General features: G+C 32.1%; 3 protein-coding genes and 1 long non-coding RNA gene across 7 annotated transcripts; 3 read left to right on the top strand and 1 right to left on the bottom strand.

The window, feature by feature from the left end:
- Positions 1 to 42: 42 nt before the first annotated feature.
- Positions 43 to 3693, top strand: LOC123914136 (14-3-3-like protein C). The gene is made up of 6 exons (XM_045965149.1): positions 43 to 480; positions 1189 to 1583; positions 2420 to 2529; positions 2929 to 3077; positions 3243 to 3295; positions 3445 to 3693. The coding sequence occupies exons 1-5, from the start codon at positions 417 to 419 to the stop codon at positions 3293 to 3295; spliced, it is 771 nt and encodes a 256-aa protein (XP_045821105.1). The 5' UTR covers positions 43 to 416; the 3' UTR covers positions 3445 to 3693.
- A 5551-nt stretch (positions 3694 to 9244) lies between these two features.
- Positions 9245 to 9769, top strand: LOC123914570 (agamous-like MADS-box protein AGL62). The gene has a single exon (XM_045965771.1). The coding sequence runs from the start codon at positions 9245 to 9247 to the stop codon at positions 9767 to 9769; it is 525 nt and encodes a 174-aa protein (XP_045821727.1).
- Positions 9770 to 10016: 247 nt separating this feature from the next.
- Positions 10017 to 16453, bottom strand: LOC123914135 (SCAR-like protein 2). Its single transcript, XM_045965148.1, has 9 exons — positions 15729 to 16453; positions 14347 to 14510; positions 14027 to 14150; positions 13811 to 13943; positions 13619 to 13686; positions 10818 to 13530; positions 10603 to 10707; positions 10331 to 10438; positions 10017 to 10247 (listed from the first exon to the last, which is right to left on the bottom strand). Exons 1-9 carry the CDS (start codon positions 15881 to 15883, stop codon positions 10194 to 10196), a joined length of 3624 nt encoding a protein of 1207 aa, XP_045821104.1. The 5' UTR covers positions 15884 to 16453; the 3' UTR covers positions 10017 to 10193.
- A 3448-nt stretch (positions 16454 to 19901) lies between these two features.
- LOC123914134 lies at positions 19902 to 22899 on the top strand. Of its 4 annotated transcripts, none has more exons than XR_006811767.1 (3): positions 19902 to 20689; positions 20810 to 20887; positions 21684 to 22899. It is a non-coding gene; the product is annotated as an uncharacterized LOC123914134 (long non-coding RNA). The 4 variants fall into 4 exon arrangements; XR_006811768.1 differs by having other exon boundaries at positions 19902 to 20887; positions 21684 to 21783; positions 21898 to 22899; XR_006811765.1 differs by having other exon boundaries at positions 19902 to 20887.
- Positions 22900 to 24243: the final 1344 nt, after the last annotated feature.

The following is a 24243-nucleotide window of genomic DNA, read 5'->3' as shown; positions in this document are numbered from 1 at the left end:
ATGTTTATATAATAAATACTTAACTAAATTATTTATCCAATTAAATTAAAGTGCTTGTACTCACGTTCAAAAGAAAAAAAAAAAGTGATTTGGAAATTTCAAAGCTTAGTACCAAACGCAAAAGAAAAGAGATTTTGAAATTTCAATGCTTACCAAACACCATCAATTAGCCACGACTCTATTCTCACTAACAACACACATACCGTGAACATCACTCCCAACCCTTTATTACCAAAACGCAAAAACGTGACATCCACTCTCTCAATAGCGCGTGAGAACGAGTCCTCCCCCACGACCAACATATTCAGTCGTGAGTACCTTGTCTCATTATCCCTCCCATTCAAAACCTTTGAAAATTTTCGAAGTTCAAGAGAGAGAAAGCAACTAAGAAGAGAGAGAAAGTTAGCAGAACTTCCATGGCGTCCCGTGAGAACTTCGTCTACATCGCCAAGCTTGCTGAACAAGCTGAACGCTATGAAGGTCTCTCCTTTCTCTCTAACCCATTTTCTTAAAGTTCCATTTTTTCTCATAAAGTTCACTTTTTTAGTCCTTTGATTCCTCTATATTCAGATTTAAGTTTGATGTTTCATTTGAACTCAACATCTTTTGTTTCAATTCTGTTTCTGGGTTACATCACTTGATTTTTTTATAAGCATAGACGCATACACAAACACCAAACACGACATAGTCAATAACATGTGGCGCACTAATAATAATTTGAGAAAATGATACAATTCAATGTAATCATATGTATCGGTGTCATGTCAGATGCCGACACACGTCTCATACTTGAGACACTCCTAATCCAAGGAGTGTATGTGTTTTATAGTTTTTTATGATGATTCCTTTTGCAATCTATTGAAATTTTCATTGTTTTATGGAATAGAGAGTGAAATTGAAATTGGGTTTTCAGTTTTTCTCGATTATATTATTAAAGTTGTAAACTTTCACTGTTTTGGTGTGATACAATTGAGAAAAATCGGACATCAACACCTGTCTGACATGTCTAATCCAAGGAGTGTCTGTGTTCGTGCTTCGAAGTTTTTTATTTTGTTTATGATGATTCCTCTTGCAATCTATTGAAATTTTCATTGTTTCTTGTAATTGAGAGTGAAATTGAAATTGGGTTTTCGAGTTTTTGAGTTTATATTGATAAAGTTGCAATCTTTTACTGTTTTGGTGTGATAGAAATGGTGGAAGCAATGAAGAATGTAGCAAAGCTAAATGTTGAGTTGACTGTGGAAGAGAGAAACCTTCTATCAGTTGGATACAAGAATGTGGTGGGTGCTCATAGGGCTTCTTGGAGGATTCTATCCTCAATTGAGCATAAGGAAGAATCTAAAGGCTATGATGTGAATGTGAAGAGGATAAAGGAGTATAGACACAAGGTGGAAACTGAGTTGTCTAATATATGCAGTGATATCATGGCTATTATTGATGATCACCTTATTCCTTCATCCTCTAATGGTGAATCAAGTGTCTTTTTCTATAAAATGAAAGGGGACTATTATCGGTATTTGGCGGAATTTAAGTCGGGTGATGAGAGAAAAGAGGCTGCTGATCTTTCCATGGAAGCATATCAGGTATGCTTGTATTCAGAACTTTTTATACCTTTCCGGTTCAAAATGGACTTGATGTTTGCTGCCTGTAATTCGTATGATGTGTGTTGTTGATATTTTGTTGCTTGGCATGTCTCTGTTAAACTGTTAACCGAGGATGGAGAATTCTCTTTTGTTTCCCTTTTCTTCTTTAATTCATAAGTCTTGTATGTTTGGTTTCACTTTCGGAGGAGATAAAATTGGTTTTAAAGGTGTAGAATTGATTTTGAAATGTTTGGATGTTCTTGAGTAGAATTGATTTTGTCTTCAAAATTTAGAGTTTTTGTCTTTACAACTGATTTTAAGCCTTGAATTCACTGTACAATCCACTTTTACATGAATGTATCCAAACATAAGTTACTTCACATTTAACTCATTCTTAGTCCAAATCAAAATTTTATAGAATCAGTTCGTTTAAAATTATTTTTTGTCACCTCAAACAAATGGTTTAGGAAGAACCAAAAATGATTTTAGACACAAAATTGATTTTGTCATGTTTGCGTGATATTAATTAGAATTTATTTTGTCTCTAGAGTTAATTATAAATTGAAACTAGTATGTGTAGCTTTTAACTCCAAACATGATTTTTAAACTCAAATTTATCGTTCAACTCCTTTTACGTGAATGTATTCAAACAAAAATCACATTACATACAACTCCGTTTACCTATGATCACTGATCAGATTTTCTGATTTACATTGTAACATTCATTTGGATGAAGGCATAACTAATGTGAAGTTGGTTGCTGAGTGTTGAGTTATCAAAGTACTTTTCATCCGATTCAAGTTAATCTGATGAGTGATTATTCATATCTATTGCAGACAGCTTCTACTGCAGCAGAAGGCGAGTTACCTCCGACGCATCCCATTCGATTGGGTTTAGCTTTGAACTTCTCCGTCTTTTATTATGAAATTTTGAACTCTCCTGAAAGGTATGCCTATTATCGTTATCTATTATTTAACATCCGACCTCTTTGTGCTCGTGATAGTTCTGTTTTGGTAAACAACTTCATTAAATGTTTATAGCATATAAGTGCTTATATGTAACCTATTTCTATAGAAAGATAAACTAAAGTCAAATAACCTTTGTATAAGCTACAATTTGTTTTCATAAGCTATCTTGGAGAGCTTATGGAAATAAGATGAAAACTGCTTATGGTCTATGGAGTATGGATGTCATAAGCTGTTTTTATTAGCTCTCACAAATAGTCTCATAAGTACTTATGTTAGAAGATACGCTCAAATAAGTCAATCAAAACAGGCTCCAAGTGTCTTAGTCAGTCTGTTTAATAGAATTAAATATTTAATACGACACATTTTTCATATTTCAGGGCATGTCACCTTGCTAAGCAGGCATTTGATGAAGCCATCTCTGAGTTGGATACACTGAGTGAGGAGTCTTACAAAGACAGCACATTGATTATGCAACTTCTAAGGGACAACCTCACATTGTGGACTTCTGACATCCCTGAAGATGGAGGTAATCATTAATGGAAATTAGTATGTTAGTTGGACTTGGTCTGAAGAAATGTAAATGAATTATTTCGCTGTCAACTTTACTGATATTTCGCTGTTATTTCAAAACTTGGCTATTTTCTTATTATAATTTTCTAGCGATTGTTTCATTCACCTCGTTTTTTAACAGATGAAGAACAAAGGGTGGAATCTTCGCGAGGTGGCGGAGGTGAAAATGCCTAGGTAGGTACAATTGACCGAAGTTGAACTCCATGATCAAATCTCAAGTGTTTTTGTTTGCGATTTTCGTATATGTTTTCTTTTGAACCATGATTGTTGTTCTAACATGTTGTCTTAATAGATGTTATCTTGACAAAATTTACGTTTTGCAGTGAAGAGAAGCTGATAGGAACTTGTGGTGTGCATATGAGAAGGCTACTCTCTTGATACCTTTGATAGTTTACCTGGGATGCTGTAAAAGAACTTGAAGTTTGTCGCATGAAGTTAAGATTGTTTGGTGTTTGTAATTGTAACTTAATGTTTGCTTGGTTTTGACATACATATTTGCAAAAGGGATGCTGGCTTGAATCCATTCATCAAGTTACATATATTATATTGATTTGAATCATCATTATTCCAAATATACCATGTCTTAATCATGCATGAATTGTGATTTTCATAGAGGAAACTACTAAATTGGTCTTTGTCTTTGTAAATCGCTTTCAAATAGGTCTGTCTTTTTCGATAGAGAAATGTTTGACAGAGACAAGACTAATTTGAGATGTTAAAAAAGTCGGAGATCTATTTGAGAGCGAGTTATAGAGACATGAAGTAACAAAATTTGATGTTCTTTAGTATGTTAAAATCTGCATGTTAATTTTTGATATAGAAGTTGTAGCATAAATATAAGAATAGATCCTCTCATGTGTGTAATTCACACCTAAGAGAGTAAAAAATGTGATCTCTCACTCACCATTAATCATGAGAGAAAAACATTTTGTACTAAGGTGAACACATGGTAATGAACATTTTTCAGGAAACCAAATAGAAAAATCAATTGTTAGAAAAAAATTACAGTTTATTATAATTTTAGTATTTCTTAAAAAAAAAAAATTGACAACAAAATAAATTTCATTAACGAAAAACTTCAGAAATACAAAGGAGTCTATTTAATCCACATAGAATCCAAATTATAAATGGTAAGAGTTTGACTTTATAATTTCAAGGGAGAAAGCTCAAAATTTAAATGGAACATTTGTAAAATAGTTACTAATGTCACCGTTATAAATAATAATTTCTCACTTCCCAAATTTTATTTTAATGGTTGACCTAATTAATATGTTAAAATTTTATTTTTATATAAGAAGAAATCAATTTTCTTGTACTTACTAAATCCGTATGTGAATGTTCACAAGTCTCAGCTCAACTAATAAATGCCAATATCATTAAGCCGAATGCTTTCACTCGATTCAAATTCGAGAGCTCATAGTTGTATGCGTGAGTTTCAGTAATGATTGTCACTTCGTCTAAGATAATAAAAAAAATTCATATGTGAATGAATAATTTATATATTTATTTTGTTTTGCTTCACCACCAAATGATTTCTTCATTTAAATATTTTAATAAAACGGGGATTGGGGAATTTTTTTTTTAAGAAGCAAAGATAATATATTATATCTTTTTTTGAAAAAGAAGATCATATATACTTAAAGGATAAAACCTATAAAACCAACTAAGTATACATGGTTTCTAGAAAGGTTCCTTCAAAAATAAAATAAAGTTAGAACAAAGTTTACATCAAAGAACCAAAATTCAAAATAAAAGGAAAACTAAACAAGTGCAATAATCCATAACAACTAAAGGATTAAACCACCACAAAGTACATACACATATCAATAAAAACTTTTGGTTTCTTTGCCTCGATCAGAAGCTAAGCTATAACCTCACGCAATGAAGATTGAACTTAGGACATAATGAATCATAATCCTCGGCACGTGGAGGCAATGAGGATTGAACCGTATCCGTAAAGAAAATTCATGTTGCAATTATGTATGATGACTATGATGAATGGTATCAATAATGAAAAGGATAATTCCCACAAGGCAAACTAGAATGAAGAAGCCACAAATTGCATACCTGAAATTGAATCAATAAAATAAGCCATTGTAAGTGTAAAAGTATATACTTAAGAAATCTGATACAAAAATTATTCAAACTATATAGCTAGTAGTATTAAAAACAATAATTACCAACTTCTTTTTGGACACAAACACAATGCTGCTAATTCAGTATGCTCCAATCGTGGTGATGAAACATGAGAAAGAACAGGACTCTTTGATTCAAATTGAGAATCTTCAGATTCAGGTTTTCGTACACACTCCATCCTTTTCTCATCAACTAGTTTTTTGATTGATCAATTACTACAGTACATCATTTATATATGAATGAAAAATGGAAAAATTTATTTTCATTAGAAAAACTAAAATGTTGACCATATTTTTGTAATCAATAAAATTTTGACCATATAATGTAAAGTTAAGTACTACAAGGACTTTATTTTTTGAATGATAATGTATTAAAATTGTACTATTCCATACCTTTCTTATTGGCCTCAAACAAAGACTTAGGATTTTGATTCATTTTTCTTATCTCTAGTTTCTCTATCTTGTATTGAATTTATTTTGATAATGATATAAGTTAAGTGTTTTTCATTAAAAAAAAAAAAAAACCAAAAATATATTTAGATTTTTATATGTATAGATATGGTAAAAGCAATTAAAGATACTGTAATATTTTATATTTTATATATATAAAAAAATTCCTATTAAAAAAAGACCTCGAAAACAATTGGTATTTAGAATCAATTTAGAGCCAAATACGTGTAAGGAATCATGTTTGGTGTTATAACTACCTTTTAAACCAACTATTTTAACGTTAAAAACGAATAGAGTTGTGAACTATTATTTCTAGGAGTATTCATGGTTGTTAGAATTTTTAACAATTGTTCAAGGGGATCACTTATGAATTTGTTCAGGTGTAACACCGACCTTATTCTAGGTATATTTTTTTATCGAAAAGTGTTCGATATTTTTGTTGGAAAAACCGACTTAACGATGTTGTGAATTTTTTTTAGGAGGAATATTTTCTTTCAAAATACAGGTTTAATTTGAGTAGTATATTGGAACACAGACACTCTTCGCAAACTAACAGTCAGAAATAACGATATAATAGGAGTCGAACATTGTTTAGTAAACTAAAAGATTTCTTGCCAAATAAAACCTCATCGATTTATTATGTTTATCAGGAATATTTTGTTTGGGCGGAATTATATTCAAATTTTGAAAGAAAAAAAAAAGTGTAATAAGGAATCATGTTTGGTATTATAACTACCTTTTAAACCAACTATTTTAATGTTAAACTTTATGACCTAGTTCAATAGTCCTTTCAACAGATCTAGGATTATTGAAGATAGCTACGATAATCAAACTAAACAAGTTAGGGTTTGTAACTAATTACGTTTATTAGGAATATTTTGTTTGGGCAGAACTTTATCTATTAAATTATATTTAAATTTTGAAAGAAAAAAATTATGCGTAAGGAATCATGTTTGGCGGTTGAAAACCCACAATGTTAATCTTGGTTTAAATGTTCACATGTGGTGGTCGAGCCTTTTTTTTGTCACATGAAGAGGGCAAAGTCGACAAAGAACAAAAATATCAAATAGAAAAATATCCAGCATAGTGAATAAGAATTAAAAAAAGAAAAAAACATTTTTGGGACTTACAAAGATAAAGCTGAAGGACACGGAGTTATGCTAGTTGGATTTGGGGAGACGATCAAGAATGACAAATTGATCAAATTTTGGATAATACAGGGTTTACATGGGGACGAGTGGGGCGAAAAAGAATTTGCAATGATCGATAGAGCACCATGCCACGGTAGACAATTGATTTATTCAGTCTGGGTCATTCGGGGTGTTATGGACATTATGGACAAACTAGTCTAAGGTGACATTTGTCTTTTATTGGGAAAACCTTTTATTCTTTTAACAAAGTTGATCCATTTAAGGATATCGGGAAAATCACAATTATATGCACTTCACAAACTAACAGCTAGAAATAACGATATAATAGTAATCAAAGATTGTTTAGTAAATTAAAATATTTCTTGCTTGCCAAATAAAACCTCATCGATTTATTACATTTATCAGGAATATTTTGTTTGGGCGGAATTTTATCTATTAAATTATATTTAAATTTTGAAAGAAAAAAAAAATATGTGTAAGGAATCATGTTTGGTATTATAACTACCTTTTAAACCAACTATTTTAACGTTAAAAACGAATAGAGTCGTGAACTTTTATTTCTAAAGAGTATTATTCATAGTCGTTAGAATTTTTAACAATTGTTCAAGGTGGATCACTTATGAATTTGTTTAGGTGTAACACTCACGGCCGGCCCAATGTATGTGAAGATCTAAAGCGAAAATTTAATTGAGACCTTTTAATATAATAATTTTTCAATAAAAAAATATCAGGATTGTTGTTCAATTGTAAATGTCATATTTGGTAAGAAAATTCATCTTAAAAAGTGTCACTTTTAGTATTTAATATAATTTAATATATTCTTTTTGGTAAAAAGATAAAATAGATTTTTTTTTATAATTATGTTATATAATTTTTTACTTTGTATTATAATAACGATAATATCTTAATAATAAATAAGAATAAATTAGTAAAATCACAATTCTCTTTGTTTTTTACATTTTTTTTCCTAATAAATATAAGTAAAAATATTAAATTGTAACATGTATTGTGAAATGGAGAGTCTATGTAAAAATTATATTAAAAAAAAAAAAATAGACACTTGCTATATATATGAGTAGAAATATGGGTCTGATATAAATTATCGTTTTTTGATAATAAGTTTTGTATAAATTATTAAAAAATATATGCATGTGTATTAATATTTGAGCGGAAATATATATATATATATATCACTATAAAAATTGAAAAAATAAGACATTTATATTAATATAAGAGTTTAGAAATATAAATCCTTGTAAAAATTATAAAAAAGTGGTTTATCATTATTATGAATTTTTTAAAACATAATTATTTTTATCTTAGACAATAATTTGGTGTGGACGGAAAAAAAACACTTATATCTATTGATCATCGAAAGTTTTTTGGTTATTATTATTTTAAAAATACAAATTTTATGGGCAAATGCAAAACGCTACACCTAGGATTGAAACAAATTATATATATCATCAAACTTTGAGGCCTTCATAAGAGAAAATTTCTCAAAGCACCTCAACATTTCTTCCCCACTCCCTAGCGCACCTAAAAAAATTCGGAAAATACGTTCCGAACTGTTTTTTAGTGTAAAATTTACACTATAAAAAATTCGGAAAACGTTTTCCGAATTTTTTGGAGAGTGGGGGAGAAAGTGGGTGGGTGCGTTGAGAAATTTTCTTCATAAGAGACTTCATTGCCTTCATAAGAGCCCAAAGACTTGGGGGCAAAGTCCTAGCTTCAGTTGCTTTAGGCTTGGTCCGGCCCTGCACTCACCTTACTCTAGGTATATTTATTTATCGAAAAGTGTTCGACATTTTTGTTGGAAAAATCAACCTAACGAGGTTGTGATTTTTTTTTCGTAGAGGAATATTTTCTTTCAAAATACAAGTTTGAATAGTATATTGGAATATAGAGACTCTTCAGCAGCTGGAAATAACGATATATATAATTGCAGTCAAAGATTGTTTAGTAAACTAAAATATTTCTTGACAAATAAAATCTCATCAATTTATTAATTTACCTTAATTAAAGCCTTTTGATTGAAAAAATGGAATATGAGATTTTCGACAATATGTAAGAATCAATTAATACTAAATTGATTTAGAATCTTAGATAGAGAGAAATTGTAGGATCTTATTTCATGACAGCATAAGTTTCAATTGGCATATGAGATTTTTGACAATATGTAAGAATCAATTAATACTAAATTGATTTAGAATCTTAGATAGAGAGAAATTGTAGGATCTTATTTTATGACAGCATAAGACAACGTTGGTTGTTCCTCTATAAATAAATCCTTTTCAAACAATTCACAATGCAATACTAACATAGTAATATTCTACTCCAATTATTCACAGAACAAAAAAAAACACACATTGTACTCATATTTCTCCATGAACATGGAGAACCAACGAAAGAAAACCTCAGGGCGCAAGAAGATTGAGATCAAGAAGCTTGACAAACAAACCAACAAACAAGTCACATTCTCGAAAAGAAGACAAGGTTTGTTCAAGAAAGCAAGCGAACTTTGTGTTTTATGTGACGTTCATGCAGCCATCGTGGTGTTTTCTCCCGCTGACAAACTATATTGTTTTGGTGAACCAAATACCGATGCAATCCTCAATAGCTACATAAGAGGAACCACCGAGTTTGAGAGTTCAAAGTTAGCAGGAAATTCTCAGAACTACGAAGAGTACAATAAACAATATGAAGAGGCGTTGAAGATGTTAGAGATGGAAAAGAAGAAACTTGCAGATGCTGAAAATTTGGCTAAGTTTTGTAACACATTTGGTTGGTGGAATGATTCAATTGATGATATGAGTAGTGATCAACTTGAGCAATTTATGGTTTCCATTTATGAATTAAAGAGGAAGCTAATTGAAAAGGCTGATGAACATGTGATGAAGCTTCACATGTAGAATTGTTTGCTAGAGATGAATAAATTTTTCTTTCAATAGTTAGTTTTTTCTTTCAGCATGCACTTTGTATACTGCAATTGACATCTTGTTTAATGATAATTTAAAAAATTAATTTGATTGTTTTTCTCACACCATGTGCTTATCATTTGAATCTCTCTTATAAAATTATGCCAAGGATTAAGGATGTATTTATTAGCAAAAACAGCTAATGAAATATAAATTCATATCAAGATAATGACTAATGAGATTAAGGAAACTAACAGCTGCTGCACTATTAATAACAAAAATAGACTAGATTTATTCACACATGTGTACATACAACAAAGCTGCATGCAACTTCACGTCGAGAGGAGAGGCTAAAAGATACAGATGACTACTCATGTATGAAAATTGAAAGAATTTTAAAATAGAAAAGAAAAAGAAATCATGTATCGCTCCAGTTATCATCGTCGTCTTCGCCATCATCACTTGCGACAACCTAAGTTTTTCGATTATGAATACAAAGTTAGATATAATATGCAAACACTGAAAACTGTAAGGACAAAGCGGAGTGATGAATACCTGGCGGATTGCATTCGCTTTCTCCAAAATAGCTGTAACTTGGACGTTTGTTGTGGGACCTGCGGTAGCATTTGACTTTCCTGTTACTGTAGGCCTCAGGTTGAAGGACTGAACCAATTAATGATAAAGCAATGCAGAAGTTAGAGATACAATAATCTAAATTACTTGATTTGTGCAAAGTTAATGTCATTTGAGATAATCAAATTGATGTGAAAACCTTAAAAATTGACGATTTCGCCATAAACCATTGAGATTATACAATGACTACTTACTTTGGTTCTGATTTGATAAAGGAAATCTTCTCTTTCATCCATCTCTTTTCCCATTCTCAACTGGTTGTTTGCTTGCTTCTGACCATTGAACTTCTGTGGACCAAGCTGCGGGAAAGGCAGAACAAGATGAATACTTTGTTAGATTCCATTATCCATCATGGTTAAATAAATGTAATGTCTTAGAAAAAAATAGGCAAGACCAAATAAATGAGTACCTTTTCCTTCAATTTATGTATGATAGTGTCATAAGACTCGTGAACATCGTGATTAAGCTGTATTTGCTCAACCTCGGCATGCCTAGGTTGTTGGAAGATAGTAGATTCTGGAAGACTTCGATCACTAACATGTTTGGCATCTTCAGACATAGAATTTTGTCTCTCATTTGACTTATCCAATTGTGGTTTTGCGACCTTCCATTGTGTTGGAGGAACTGGAGGAGGAGGTGGTGGTCGAGTAGGCTCTGCATGACTATGCGGCATAACATCATTACTGCATTCATGATGTCTATTACTTTCCTCCTCAAGTACGTGATTCACGTTTTCAAAACTTGGAAAATCAAGTAAAGGCCCGGATAAGGAAGGTTCCACACCATTCATATGTTCATTTTTTATGTCAGTGTCTTTATTGGACACTCTTTCATGTTCTTTGGTACTTAAGGTAGACTCAGTTGACGAACTTCTGTGAGGAGAATCATCTACGCCATGGTCACTACTTTCAGGAGTTTCATCAGAGTCCCACTGATCAGAATCATAGTTCGAGCGAGGGGTATGGCAATCATCTGATACACAAGGAGATGATCTACAGAAAGTGTCATCACCATCAGAGTGAGAGCCTGAATCGTCCAGAGGAATGGAAGACTCTGGGACCAATTGGAACGAAGGAAACATATCCGTTATACTTTCACGATGATTACCGCCATCAGGAAATTGAAGTTTTAGCTTGGAGGTTTCAAGTCCACTAAGAGGTTGGAAGGATATTTTCATATGTTCAAGTGGCGGTGAAGGAGGGAGTGAATCTATAGGATATCTGAAACTAACTTTCTCTTTGAAGGTTGTCTCGGGATGTTGTGACTGTTTTACAACGGCATTTTGTTCACTCTGCTCCAATATAACAGATTTCAAAGAGCTATAAGGTCCAGATTTTTCATCAAAGGAAACCTTGCGGTTGAAGCTTTTTAATAATAATCTATGACCAAGTCCAAACATCTGCGACGAGTTTTCACCGTTTCCCTGGTTGGGTTCAGCACAAACGTTTGAGTCAGCAGAAGCTTTTAGATCAGTTCCAGGTGCAGTTACATTGACTTCCGCCAAACTGTTCCTCTTAGTGTGACCATTACTATGCTGAGAACCGAAAGAGGTATTTTCAGATGTACAAGCCTGGTTGTCATGTCTAGAACTTGATTCCTTAGGAATCTGTCGAGCAACTTTTTCTGATAATTCATGTCCCTCTTTGTAAGTCAGACCATTGCTCTTTTGCACTGAATTGCCAAGTGAACCATCACTCAAAGAACCTTGGTTTAAGGAACTTGGCATGGTAAAGTCGGGAGGTTTTGATGGCTCAAGTCCTAATAATCCACCATTAGTCCAGAACCTAACCGAATTATCACTGAAAGACTCTTTATGTGTGTCTTCATATTTGAAGATATTATTGATCTCACCTGCATTTTCATCTGGTAATTCTGAGCCAGAAAATGATGTATCAGTTCCAACGGGTGCTGATTCTGTGTTGTTAACGGTAGGAGAACTGATGGAGGTATGAGTCCCTACTAAGTGATCCAAAGCAGAACCCTCATGCGTGTGAGGATCCCTTTCAGAGATGGGACTCTCAGAGGAATGAGAATCAGCTACATTATTGGATATTTCTTTGCTAGCAGAAACATCTGATGGACTCACATATCCCAAATCATATTCATGTAGCTCTGATGTGAGAGGAGGAATTTCTAGTAGCGATTCAGGAAAATTCCCAAATGTTTCTTTTCGGTAAGAAACATCTGATGGACTCGTAAGTCCCAAATCAGATGCATTTGGTTCTGAGGTGAGATGAGGAATTTCTTGCAGCAAGTCAAGCAAATCATTGGTTCCTTCTTTGTTAGAGTAAAATGTGTCTTTGGTCACCTTTTCAATATGAGGACTATCTGGTGTACTTGTTGATCCCAAATTAGAAGCATATGACTCGGATATGAGAGGAGGATTTTCTTGTAGCGAGTCAGGAATATCCTTGCTTGTTTCTTTGTTTACGTTGTCAAATAAATTAGGAGGAGCTTCAGTACCTCCATTTTCAACCATTTCTCGAGTGACATGTGAGGCAAATTGCTGCACCTCTCGTTTTGTTTCATAGTCAAGATCAACTTCAGATTCTGAATCAATGGAGTTAAGAGCATCCATGAAATTATCATTATCAGGTCCACTATCAATATCTTCTGCTGAAATCTCTCTTAACACTGGTTTCAGGTTTCTTTCTTCATTAAATAGAATATCATTGTAATCAATATTTGCTATGTTAACAGGCTCATTCACATGTATATCCGAGTCGTGTTTTTCCACAAGCATCTCTGGAGTTTTATCTGTCTCACAGGCTTGACTATTGGATTCCAATATCTCTTCCTTTTCATCCCAAGTTACACCAGATGAACAAGACGCAGCTTGCTTTTCCAATGAATCATGTGAAATAGTATCATCTATAGGGGGAGATACTGACTTAAGAGTATCAGTTTTCGGTTTCAACCTTGAAGAGGATGGTTCCTCACAATCCTGCTCATCAGGTTGCATAGGATTACTTGGATGGAAAACACATTCAATGTAGCCAGCGCCAGACTTTGAATCAAAAGAATTTGAACGGTCTTCCACATCAGACTTCATTGTCATGTCTATCGTGGAGGCTGTTTGGGAGGAAGTTCGTCCATTGATTGAGGGAGAAATAAATTGCATTCTGTGTAGTCAATACACTGTGTAAGCATTGATTTTGATATATAATATGTATGCAATAAGCAATTATACAATGGAAACAAAAAGTATACCTGCCACTATTTCCATGCATCTGTTCACCCCTCAAAACTTCGCTGTTCCTTCGTGATGACCGTCTCTTCTGTCAAACATTTTTCATGTCAGCAAAATATTTTTTTCCCAAAGACATTAAATGCATGTTTATCTTGGGAACAAAACTTAGTTAAAAACAATCTTCACACTAAATGCTTGGATCATTATTGTACCTTGCTTTTACGGGATTTCCTAGACTTTTCGGTCTTCTCAGAGTATCGTTCTTCTGAAGCTGCAGACATTCTCTTGAAGAAGGTTGGATCTGAATATCTTCTGAAGCAAGATCCTGGGCCACCGGTATCAAATCTGATTGACGCACAAAAAAAAATCATTAACAAAAAGAAAAACAATGTAGGGTGAGGAAGGGAATCGAAAGAAATTCAACATACTTATCAAGCAAGTGCATTCGTGGAGGGTCACGGCATTCTTCATATGAATCCATAATAAAGGGAGGCAAGTCATTGTATATGAAATGATTTCGAGCAGTTTTTATGCGTGGATGCCATTCACAACCTGAAAGGAAACTGGTTTCATTAAGAAGTCCTATATTGTCCGAATATCACAACCACGACCATTTAATAATGTCATATTCCATAATTTGGAGTAAAATATATAGATATGTGTTATTTTACTTATTTGTGCAAAGCTACCCTACTTATTTTCAGTAAATTCACATACACGACGAGATCAATGCCTAAAATAACCATACCAGCTGTGTAGGCAAAATGTATGTGACTTGTTTGTGCCAATACAGCCTTCTCCAAAGGAGGTAGGGCAGCTTCAATGTTTTGAACACGAATCATCAATCTATGACTCCTAGAAGATGTTGTCATCACTTGCTCCTGCAGACCATGGAAAACCTCTGCTGCAAAACTACATTTTCAAAAAAGTTTCATCCTTAAGACTCAATATGAACACAAATAACAGAAAGAAAACTACACTATTTAGATTAAATATCATTTGTAACATGAACAAGGTTTTAAGAAACATAGAGAAACGGCGCAATTATCAGGAACTACTTAACTATATTTACACTAGAGAATCATGCACATGTAAACAGACAGTGGAATTTGAACTCAAAACAAGAGAAGTCATTATTTATTTTAAGATTATAAATTCTTTAGAGTTTAAGAAAAACATAATAGGGCTATTTGGGATTTTTGAGCTATGAACCACCAATACTTGCATTTTATTCGCAATTCGCATATTGTATTCAATACATATCTGATACTACTACTTTTGACGATCATTATTTGGGAAGGATGCATTGATCAAAATAAATATGTATTTGCAATGATATGCAATTTCATTGAGACCTAAATCAAGCTATCTGATACTACTACTCTTTCACTTCCTACTTTAAAACATCATGGTGAGAAAATTGCTACTTTGTACAATGAAAAAGAAACGGTTAAATCCACAATGGATCAAAATAAGTAGGGAGTAAAAACGAGAGGAGGAAGGATGTTTTCAAACTAGTAAAATTTCACAATAGCATTCAGATTAATCAAAGTGCCTAACTGTCTCTACTATGGACTATATCTAAGTTGTTTTTCTTGAGTACAAAATGGAATTATTTTGGTTCAAAAAGAGAAACCTCTATAAGAAAGGGAAGAAATAACCAATCAAGAAATTAGAGCAAGAAAGCATTTTTAAACAAATTCACTTCTCATAAGTCATAACCCTTGCAATTAGCACCTGGTAAACCACAGTATCCACAGTGTAACCAAGGTATAGCTGTACACAACTTATAATTGTCCATAACTCCAAAGTTGAACTTTTTCAGCAAAAATTTAAAAAGTCAAACAGCATTTTTTTTTTCAGCTCACCAGTTGAAATTTGGCCCAAAAACCTAAAAAAATGGTCTCTTTCTGAAGCCAAAGAGCCACATTCAGTCACTACCAAAATGAACTTTTTCAGCAATCCACAACATCCAAAGCTCCAACCAATTAAAGTCTCAAAAAAACCACAGAAATTAACCAACCCCATTTCCCAAAAACTACTAAACAGGTAAAAATTGCAACTTCTATTTAAAAATTAAGAAAGAATCAAAATTCAAATTGAAAAAAAGAAAGAAAAAAAAAAACATACTCAGCAAGATCACCAAGTTGCCTCAAGATCCCAACAAGTCCAGCAACAGCAACACCGTCAAGAACCGCTTTAGGGTCATCTCTATTAGCATCTCTATAGAGCTCAGGTACCCCTAAACCAAACTCATTTCTCACCTGCAATCTCACCAGAGGCATCTTTGAAAACCCAAAAAAGTACCCTTTATTTTTCTTAATAACTTGTTCTGAAACCAATGAATATGTAGAGATAATAATGAATGCAAATAGAAGCAATAAATGAAGGAATGAAAGAGAGATAAAGATGAGATTTTGATGGAGTAATTAGATAGAGAAAGTAGGTAGGTATGTGGATTGAAGCAGTTTAACCGCCAAAGAGAAAGAAGAAAGAGTGAAAAGGAAGAAGTTAAGAGTACGGATCCATGGTTATGGTAAGGTAAAGGAGAAGAAGGACATTGCCAACTATGCAAGCCATTCTTGAACGGAAAATCATTGTCTCAGACAACAACATAGAGAGGGGACCAGTAAAAGTACTATAATACCCTTGTTGTTTGGTTATAATGCCTTGTGTGTCTGGAAAGTGTTGTATTGGTTACTGGTTAGTGAGTGTGGGTGTTAGTTTAGTCTGCGTGTTGAAATTACTATTTTAGCCCTTGTGAATTTGATTTGACTGTGGGGTTTGGAACTTCCAACGTGGGAGCCAGCAACTTTTTCTTTGCCTTTTGGGAATTTGGTCAAAATGGTTAAACCAAAACGCACCAAATGCATAAAAACATTAACTTAAATTTCACTATCTTAAAGTTGATGAGAATGAAGCTCTAAAAGTTTATTTAGAATAAACACTCGATTAAGTCTTTAAATTATCTGTTTGTCGCCGATTTAATCTATAAACTATAAAAATCAATTAAAATGTTTATAAATTATTCTCTCTTTCAAATATTTAGTCCTTCAATTAACACTCGTGTTAAATTAATTCTTGAACTATAAAAGATACATCAATTTAATGGTGAAATTTTTTATAAAATAATTGTGAAGTACATATAACAACTAATTATAGAGATGTTTAATGAAATTAGTAATTACATAATGAAAAATTTGACATTAAATAAGAAGTCATTGAGTGAAAATGTTAGTTGCAAAATAAGATAAATTATATAGTACATTGGATTTCATTTTCCTTTATTGTACCGGACTAAAGTCCTTTGTACAAAGGCACTAATATACTTGATGTCCAAAAATATGATCGTTTAGGGTGCATGATATGCGCGCACACGGCTTCAACCAATAACAATTGAGCATATTGCAAAAATAGTCATTTAACAGTATTATCTTTGATTTCACTAGGAATTGGATCCTCAGCTGCGACCGCCTCTGCTGCGGTGCCTGCTGCTTGATCCAGACCATTGAATTCATCCACTTTTTAATTCCATATTAATACTAAAGCATGTGATTAAACCTATTACAAAGCAAAGCCCAACAGGATTTATGCGCACCGCAAAGTTATCGTCACGACATCCCCACTGCTTTCCTTATCTTTTTTGTTCCTGGTATAATATTAATATACATCATCACAGAGAAAGCATTTGTGTGCTGCGTTTTTTATCTTTCACCCATTTGACACAGTCCTCTTTTTGTCACGATTTTTAGTATTCTACGTTTTTTTTATCTTTCACCCCAATAATTAATGGTATCACAATTAAACTAGTGATAGAAAAATGATGAACTTTAATGGTATCCCCTTTAATTTTCCCAAAGCTTTTTTTCAACTAATTTTAATATTGAGTGATAGAAAAATGATGATTTTCTTATTTATCATCTGATCCATAAATTCCCAAAATAAAATAGAAAGAAGGAAGAGTTTTAGGTACTCTGTGAAAAGTGAATTATATAGTGCGCAAGATCAAGTAGCAGGTTTAATCACATGCTTTATGAATTAATAGTATTAATATAGAACCAAACAGAGGATGAATTCAATGGTCAGGATCAAGCAGCAGGCACCGCAGCAGAGGCGGTCATAGCTGAGGATCCAAATCAGATTTCACTAGCGTAGTAGAATTGACACTTTTCATGCAAAATTTTGCTTATAAATATGTCAATTCATCAAGCATATTAAGGTACGAACATTTCACCTCAATTTCACAGTCATTTCGCTTGAACAATACAAACTTGGACATTAGAGTGCTAACATTTTTGCATGTATATTTTTCCTACGTGCATGAAGCTCTTAACCACCGCAACAAACACTTTAGTCTCGCCAAAGAAGTTGTTCCGTTCAGCCCGTTCTGAGCATTTTTTGACAAAAGTATATATAGTTATGAAACAAAATTAAAATGTTAAAAATTGCCAATTTTTTGACGGATGGAGTAATTGCTAAAAATGAACAAATAATTTTTTATGAAAGTATCAAATGAAAAATCGATTTAAATAGCTCTTAAAATGTCGTTTTAAGTATTTAATGATTTTGTTACAAATTTTTTTGGATCATAAAATTTAAAAAAGAAAAAAAAAACTGTAAAAAATGTTATTTTAAATAGCTTTTTATAAAAATCATTTTTGAGAGATACAATTTTTAAAATATTGTGAATTTTATTAAATTAAAATCTCTAACATTAATATTTAAGTTATCGATTGTTAAAATCATCATTTTCATTCATAATAAGATAAATTTGAAATAAGTTTAAAAAAAAAATTGAAATAAGTTTTACAATTTTTAATCAAGTTATCTTAAATATCATTTTAAAAGTACAAATTTTTTATTATTTTTTTAATTAAAACAAACACACCCTTTATTTTTTTATTTTTTTTACAAACGCACCTTTATCTTATCAAAAGAATAAATGATCTAGAAGATAATATTTATGCACACAATTTCTGCTCATGAAGTGATGAAACAGATATTGTGATAGGCGAGATAGTGATGTGTATGAACAAACAAAAACTAAGATGATATTGATCTCTTTGGGTGACAATTACATTAGAAATGGGGTTTGTGATATTTCAATTTCATGATTAAATATGATCCACAATATTGTATTTATGTGAGGGGGCATGTATAGCTGGATCATTAATTAGTCATTATTTTTATGGGATAGTAAAAGACTAAAAGTACTATATATGTGAGGAAGTAGTACTCTTACTATTTGTGTGAAATTTGTTACTATGGTGAGTAGATCTGTAGATGAATTTCAGAACTATGGTCATACATGTTCATAAATATGAATTGCTTTTATTTTTTGATGGTTAAAGAATGGCAAATGCGTGTCACACTTTATCTCTTAATATAGTAAATGTTAATTTCTTATAGTAGGTGTTGGCATGGGCCATGACCATATATACTTAAACCTTAAGAACAAATTTGGCATTTTGTCCCGGGATAAACAAATAATACAAAATTAGAAAATGTAAAATAAAAGGAAAAAGAAAGTGATAGAAAGTGATGTGTCATTAACAAACCTATGGGGCAAAGGATATTTATCATTTGGTGCTATGCCATTGCCATAAAAATGTTAATGATATAGGGGTAGGTTTTTGGTTAAGCAAAAAGGTCCCGTGATTACATTGTATTCCACATTTTTGCAAAAATTAAAAATAACGAGTACTATTGCACTATATCATAATTATTAAGAAAATTTAACTATAATGGAGTATGTATGAGTTGATATAGGACCAAGCGCTAGTTTGAATTTGATTTTTTTTTGAAATTATGAAAATGATTTATGCAAATAAATGAATTTTTATCTTAATTCATAAAATCCTATTGGCGTTTTAAGTTAAAAATATTCTTTTAAATTTCTCTCTTCTTTCTTAAAGCTATAAATTATTAGTATATGTTCATGTCATAATTAAGTCATTCTACAAATATGTCAGTATGCTCTACCCTCCCCTCCGAGGCTAATGCTACGGTGAATCACCTTCACAAGTGGTTCAACGTGGATAGGTGACCTACCGAATATGAATTTTACGAAATTTACTATTGGATTGAAAGTTTATATCGTATATAGATCATCCATAAATTTTCAAATTTTTTTGAAAATCATTTGATATGTTATTGAGATCCATCAAGATTTACGTTATTTAATAAACCGTTAATCTTTATGTGTTTCAATAACATATCAAATGATTTTTCAATTTTTCAAAATTTTTCTATGGATGATCTATATGATATAAACTTTCAATTCAACGGTAAATTTTATAAAACACTACAACATTTGTTGTCTTTAGCAACACTTTTTTATGCAACTCGTATAAACTGTTACCTAAAAGTGGCTTAGCTAACATGTTATGACTGTTGCCAGTTCTCTTTAGGCAGCGATAGATAATTGTTCCCTGAAATCGAAAAGGGAACACTTTCAGACTGTTACTCTAATATTTCTTTTGCAATGGTTAATAACTGTGCCTATAGATATTTGTGGGGACAGTTTTAATTTGTTACATTATTTTTGACATAAAGCAACATTTATCAACAATTGCTTTTAATATTCAGCATTTAACAATTATATTACTTTATTTTTTTTTCCTGTAAAAAAGACTAATCTCATCCCATCCATACACAAACAAGTTTGAGAGTTAAACCCCACCGTGTGGCTTCCTTCTCCTCCGTCTCCAAGTTTCAGAAAAGATATCTCTTCAAATACCACACAATCGAAAATCCACCTAAATCCTCCCCAATCTGTAGCTTTATAAATTCTCTCTCACCGCTCAATCCCTAGATTTTTAGGGTTTCCAATCTATTCTCTCACACCATTCAATCCCTATATTTATAGGGTTTCTGATACATTCCTCTTTATCGTATTTCTCGTATTTTTTATTTGACCAAAATTAATGGCTTCAATTTGGATACCCTATCTCAGTGGCGTCATAGTTTCAGAGATTAGCTAGCGGAGTTGGTGGCTACGATAAGGGTTTTGATCGGTATGCTTTAGCTTAAGCTTGAACACTGAGAAGGAATTAGTAGAATGCAGATATGGATTTGTCGAAGGAGTTTGGGTTTGTTTATTCTTATTTTCTTTGTTTTTTTTTCTGGGTTTGTTTGTTATTGTTGCTGTGGATGAATTTTTTGTGATGTTTAGTTATGAGATTGTGGTTGAACATCCCGCTATTATGCAGGAGGAAGCACTGTAATGTCTTAACTCACTATTATGCAGGTATTTTGCACAGTGTTGAACAACATCAACTTGTTATATCGTGAGTCTCTTTATCAACTTCAACTTAGATTGGGGTTTCCCTAAATTTTGCCAAAACCCTGACATTCTCTTTCATCCCAAATTAAATTTCTCTGTTCTTGGCTCAGTTAGAAGTTTGATGTTAATTTTTCTGATTATTATTTGCATGTTTTTCATATTCTGTTCAATTTCATGCCTAACAAGATTTGGTCATATTTGAATGGCACTTTGTTGGTTTTTGGTGTGTATAGGTTTTTGATAATTGTTTATACTTTCTTGATTTTGATTTTGGGTTTGCTGGTTTTTGTGAAATATAGTGATTACTAAATAGTAGATACTAATTACTAGTTAATACTTAGTATGTAGAGGATAATGGTTTTATGAATGAGATAAACAATTCACGTTGAGTGAAAACTCATGCTTGGAGTATGAATGAACCAATTCATCTTGACTAAAACCTCATGAAAAATGATGATGCAATGATGTTGGTAATGCACTAAGAAATATAAACCAATGATGGGGGGGACTTATTTTCATAAATGGAACTGAGAGGTGAAGTTTTTGATATGTACAATATAGGTAGTGGTTGCATTCTTCACAATAATGAGGATAATATTGAATGTGAAATTGATATTGAAATGCCAAATTACTTGTTATGCCCCTTTCCTTGTTATTGAAATTGATATTGAATGTGAAATTGAAATTGATAATCAATTGTATGAAATCTTAACATTTGGTGTAGATGAATAATGCAGTACAACTAAGTGAGAAGAAGGAATTAACTGAAACATGCCTTAAAACAAACTACTTTGGTGTAGGTGAACATTAGAGAACTTGGCATTTACTTTTAGCAAGAAAGGGGCATAGTTGCCAAAATCAAGTTAACATTCATTAATTCTCAACTCCAAGTAGGTAAAGGTACACATGTTTAAGTGGCAAATAATTATAATTATGTGCTTATATTTAAATTCATTTTCTTAGAATATGCAGACAAATTCGATCCTTACTAAGCAATTGAAAATTGTGGTGCAGGAAGCAATTTACTCTTAACACAGTGATTTTGACTAGAAACTTAACTTGTCTGATTGTGAGTTATTTGCAATTCAATTTTCTACTACTAATTTCATATTGTCTACACTTTTTAAGTTATTTCTAACCTGTGTATCTGACCTTAAATTATGTAAGCCTATCTAATTGTTTGATTTTAGCTCTTCTTTTATTTAATTTAATTATTCAATTAACTATGTAGACACCACTGTGTTTGGTTTTACAGCCCTCTACCATCTAGAGGAAGTCCAGGTATTGTTGTTTATATTTAAGAGTTGTTGTAGTCTTGTTGTTGAGCTGCATGGTTATTTATACTGAGACAAAACTTCTGAAGTGTATTGGATATCTTGTTAAGTTGTGAGAAATAAAGAAGCAAACGAGTTTGTAAAAGGAACCATCACTTATTCTCATATTCCTAAGAGATAGTTCAGATATGAAATTGAATTTTCAATGAAATGGCTAGATGTAATTTGGTACATTTACATTATAGAGGATAGTGATACTCTAATTTTGTAATGGCAATATGCATTCTAGTGTATATAGGGTCTGTTGTTAGCATAACTAGTGAGATTCTAGTTCAATTTTTGTTCAACTATTTGATTAATTTGGTGTAGCAGGTTCTGCATTGGAGCAATACGATCAAAAGGGATTACGATCAAAGAAATGTTGGAATTGATCAAGAACATTGAAAAGTAGCAAAAGGCATGTTATAGGTGGTTCTTCATATGATTATGCAACCAAGATAGTGGGGGCAATGAAAAGAAATTTACAATTTACACCAAAAGTGTCCAATTTTAGTTGTATTGGTTTTGAGATATTGTCTTAATTTGTATATAAGTAGTCATGGGAGAAGTAACAATGACTTTATGTGTTTTATAGTAATAGTTCATGTTGCTACTTTTTAGTACCCATAGAAAGGAGGTACTCTGTTATGCAATTTTGTAATACTACATATATTTGAATGAAGGAGTTCATATATTTGCCTCATTTTTATTTGAAATATATGATTTGGATATTAAATTTGGTTAAAATCTTTTCAAAATTATTGTCTAATATATTACAAATGTAAATTTAAAAATTGTTGCCTATAACTTATGGCTAAAAAATGTTGCCAATACATAATGGGGACGTTTGAAAATTGTTCCCTTTGCTTAATCTTTAGGCAACAATTATAGACTGTAAATAAATTTGGCAACGCAGAATAACTGTTCCCTAAAGTTTTCTGAATAACTGTTCCCTTTTCTCGATAACATAGGCGACAGTTTTAAAAAGTGTGCCCAAAACGCGAAAAAACTGTAACCTTAGATAATAGGTAACGCTCGTTTATAAAACAGGTGAAAACTGTCCCCTATACTTTTAGACAACAATTTTCATGGTTTAGGCTACAATTTTGAATGGTTGTCTAAAAGCAAAAATGTTGTAGTGAAATTCGTGTTCGTTATAATGTTATTCATGACTGGTTCACTATATTAGAATTTACAATGAGATGATAGTATTAATTGATAATTTGATGCTACGGTTTTCATTTATAGCATTTTTTAATTAGTGTGTAAAATGAACAAATTTTAAAATGGTGTTGTGGTAAATTATGAATTGTTGTAAGTCAAACATAGATGAAGTAAAACATAGTTTTGAGACAAAGTAGCGCAACAACGGCACTCCGGTGGCAAATCCAATGCTGTGTGTGTGTCATTAGCTGCGTAGTGGAAACTTCACGCTGCTGCGTCACAATAATCAATGTAGACAGGAACAGGAAGTGCCCATAATTGATCCTTCAATTTGTTTAAGTTTTTCAATATTCAAATGACTATAGTTAGTTTATCATTATGATCAGGTCTTTCAATTACTAGTATATTAGTACTAGATTATGGAAAGAATGCGGATATAATAATAATGCATGGATCGAGAATATAATAAAGATAAGGTGTTTCCATGTCTTAATTTGGGGCATCTTTAGTCATATATAGTACTATTATATGGCCACTTCTATCATGAACAATAAGTCATATCTTTACTATATATGCAATCTGTTTTTATGTATGAGAAGTCACTATGGAAGCAATCTACTTACTACAAGTGATGGAGTGATATAAGATGGAATATTAAAAAGACTTAGTAACACTTAGTTTTTAATTATTTATTTCGAGAATAGAAATGTAGAGGTTTTGTGTAGAGCCCCTCGAGAACAAAGGGGTTAAAATTGCCTATTTAACCTACCAAGTGTCTCCCATAATAATAGGATTACACGAATGGTCAACTTATGTCCTTATCTTTTAATTTAATAACCATAACATGGACGAGGATGCTGCGTTAAATGTGTGATAAGACTAG

This window comes from Trifolium pratense, linkage group LG3 (assembly GCF_020283565.1).
Source record: "Trifolium pratense cultivar HEN17-A07 linkage group LG3, ARS_RC_1.1, whole genome shotgun sequence".
Lineage (NCBI taxonomy): Eukaryota > Viridiplantae > Streptophyta > Magnoliopsida > Fabales > Fabaceae > Trifolium > Trifolium pratense.
This window is presented reverse-complemented; position numbering and strand designations above follow the sequence as displayed.

Excerpts from the sequence above, each read along its gene's own strand:
- LOC123914570 (XM_045965771.1), top strand. The coding sequence starts at position 9,245 with ATGAACATGGAGAACCAACGAAAGAAAACCTCAGGGCGCAAGAAGATT.
- LOC123914136 (XM_045965149.1), top strand. The coding sequence starts at position 417 with ATGGCGTCCCGTGAGAACTTCGTCTACATCGCCAAGCTTGCTGAACAA. Across the intron at positions 481-1,188 it reads ACAAGCTGAACGCTATGAAG|AAATGGTGGAAGCAATGAAG; the intron begins GTCTCTCCTTTC and ends TTGGTGTGATAG. Across the intron at positions 2,530-2,928 it reads ATTTTGAACTCTCCTGAAAG|GGCATGTCACCTTGCTAAGC; the intron begins GTATGCCTATTA and ends TTCATATTTCAG.
- LOC123914135 (XM_045965148.1), bottom strand. The coding sequence starts at position 15,883 with ATGCCTCTGGTGAGATTGCAGGTGAGAAATGAGTTTGGTTTAGGGGTA. Across the intron at positions 14,511-15,728 it reads CAACTTGGTGATCTTGCTGA|TTTTGCAGCAGAGGTTTTCC; the intron begins GTATGTTTTTTT and ends TTGAAAATGTAG. Across the intron at positions 13,687-13,810 it reads GGAAATCCCGTAAAAGCAAG|AAGAGACGGTCATCACGAAG; the intron begins GTACAATAATGA and ends AATGTTTGACAG.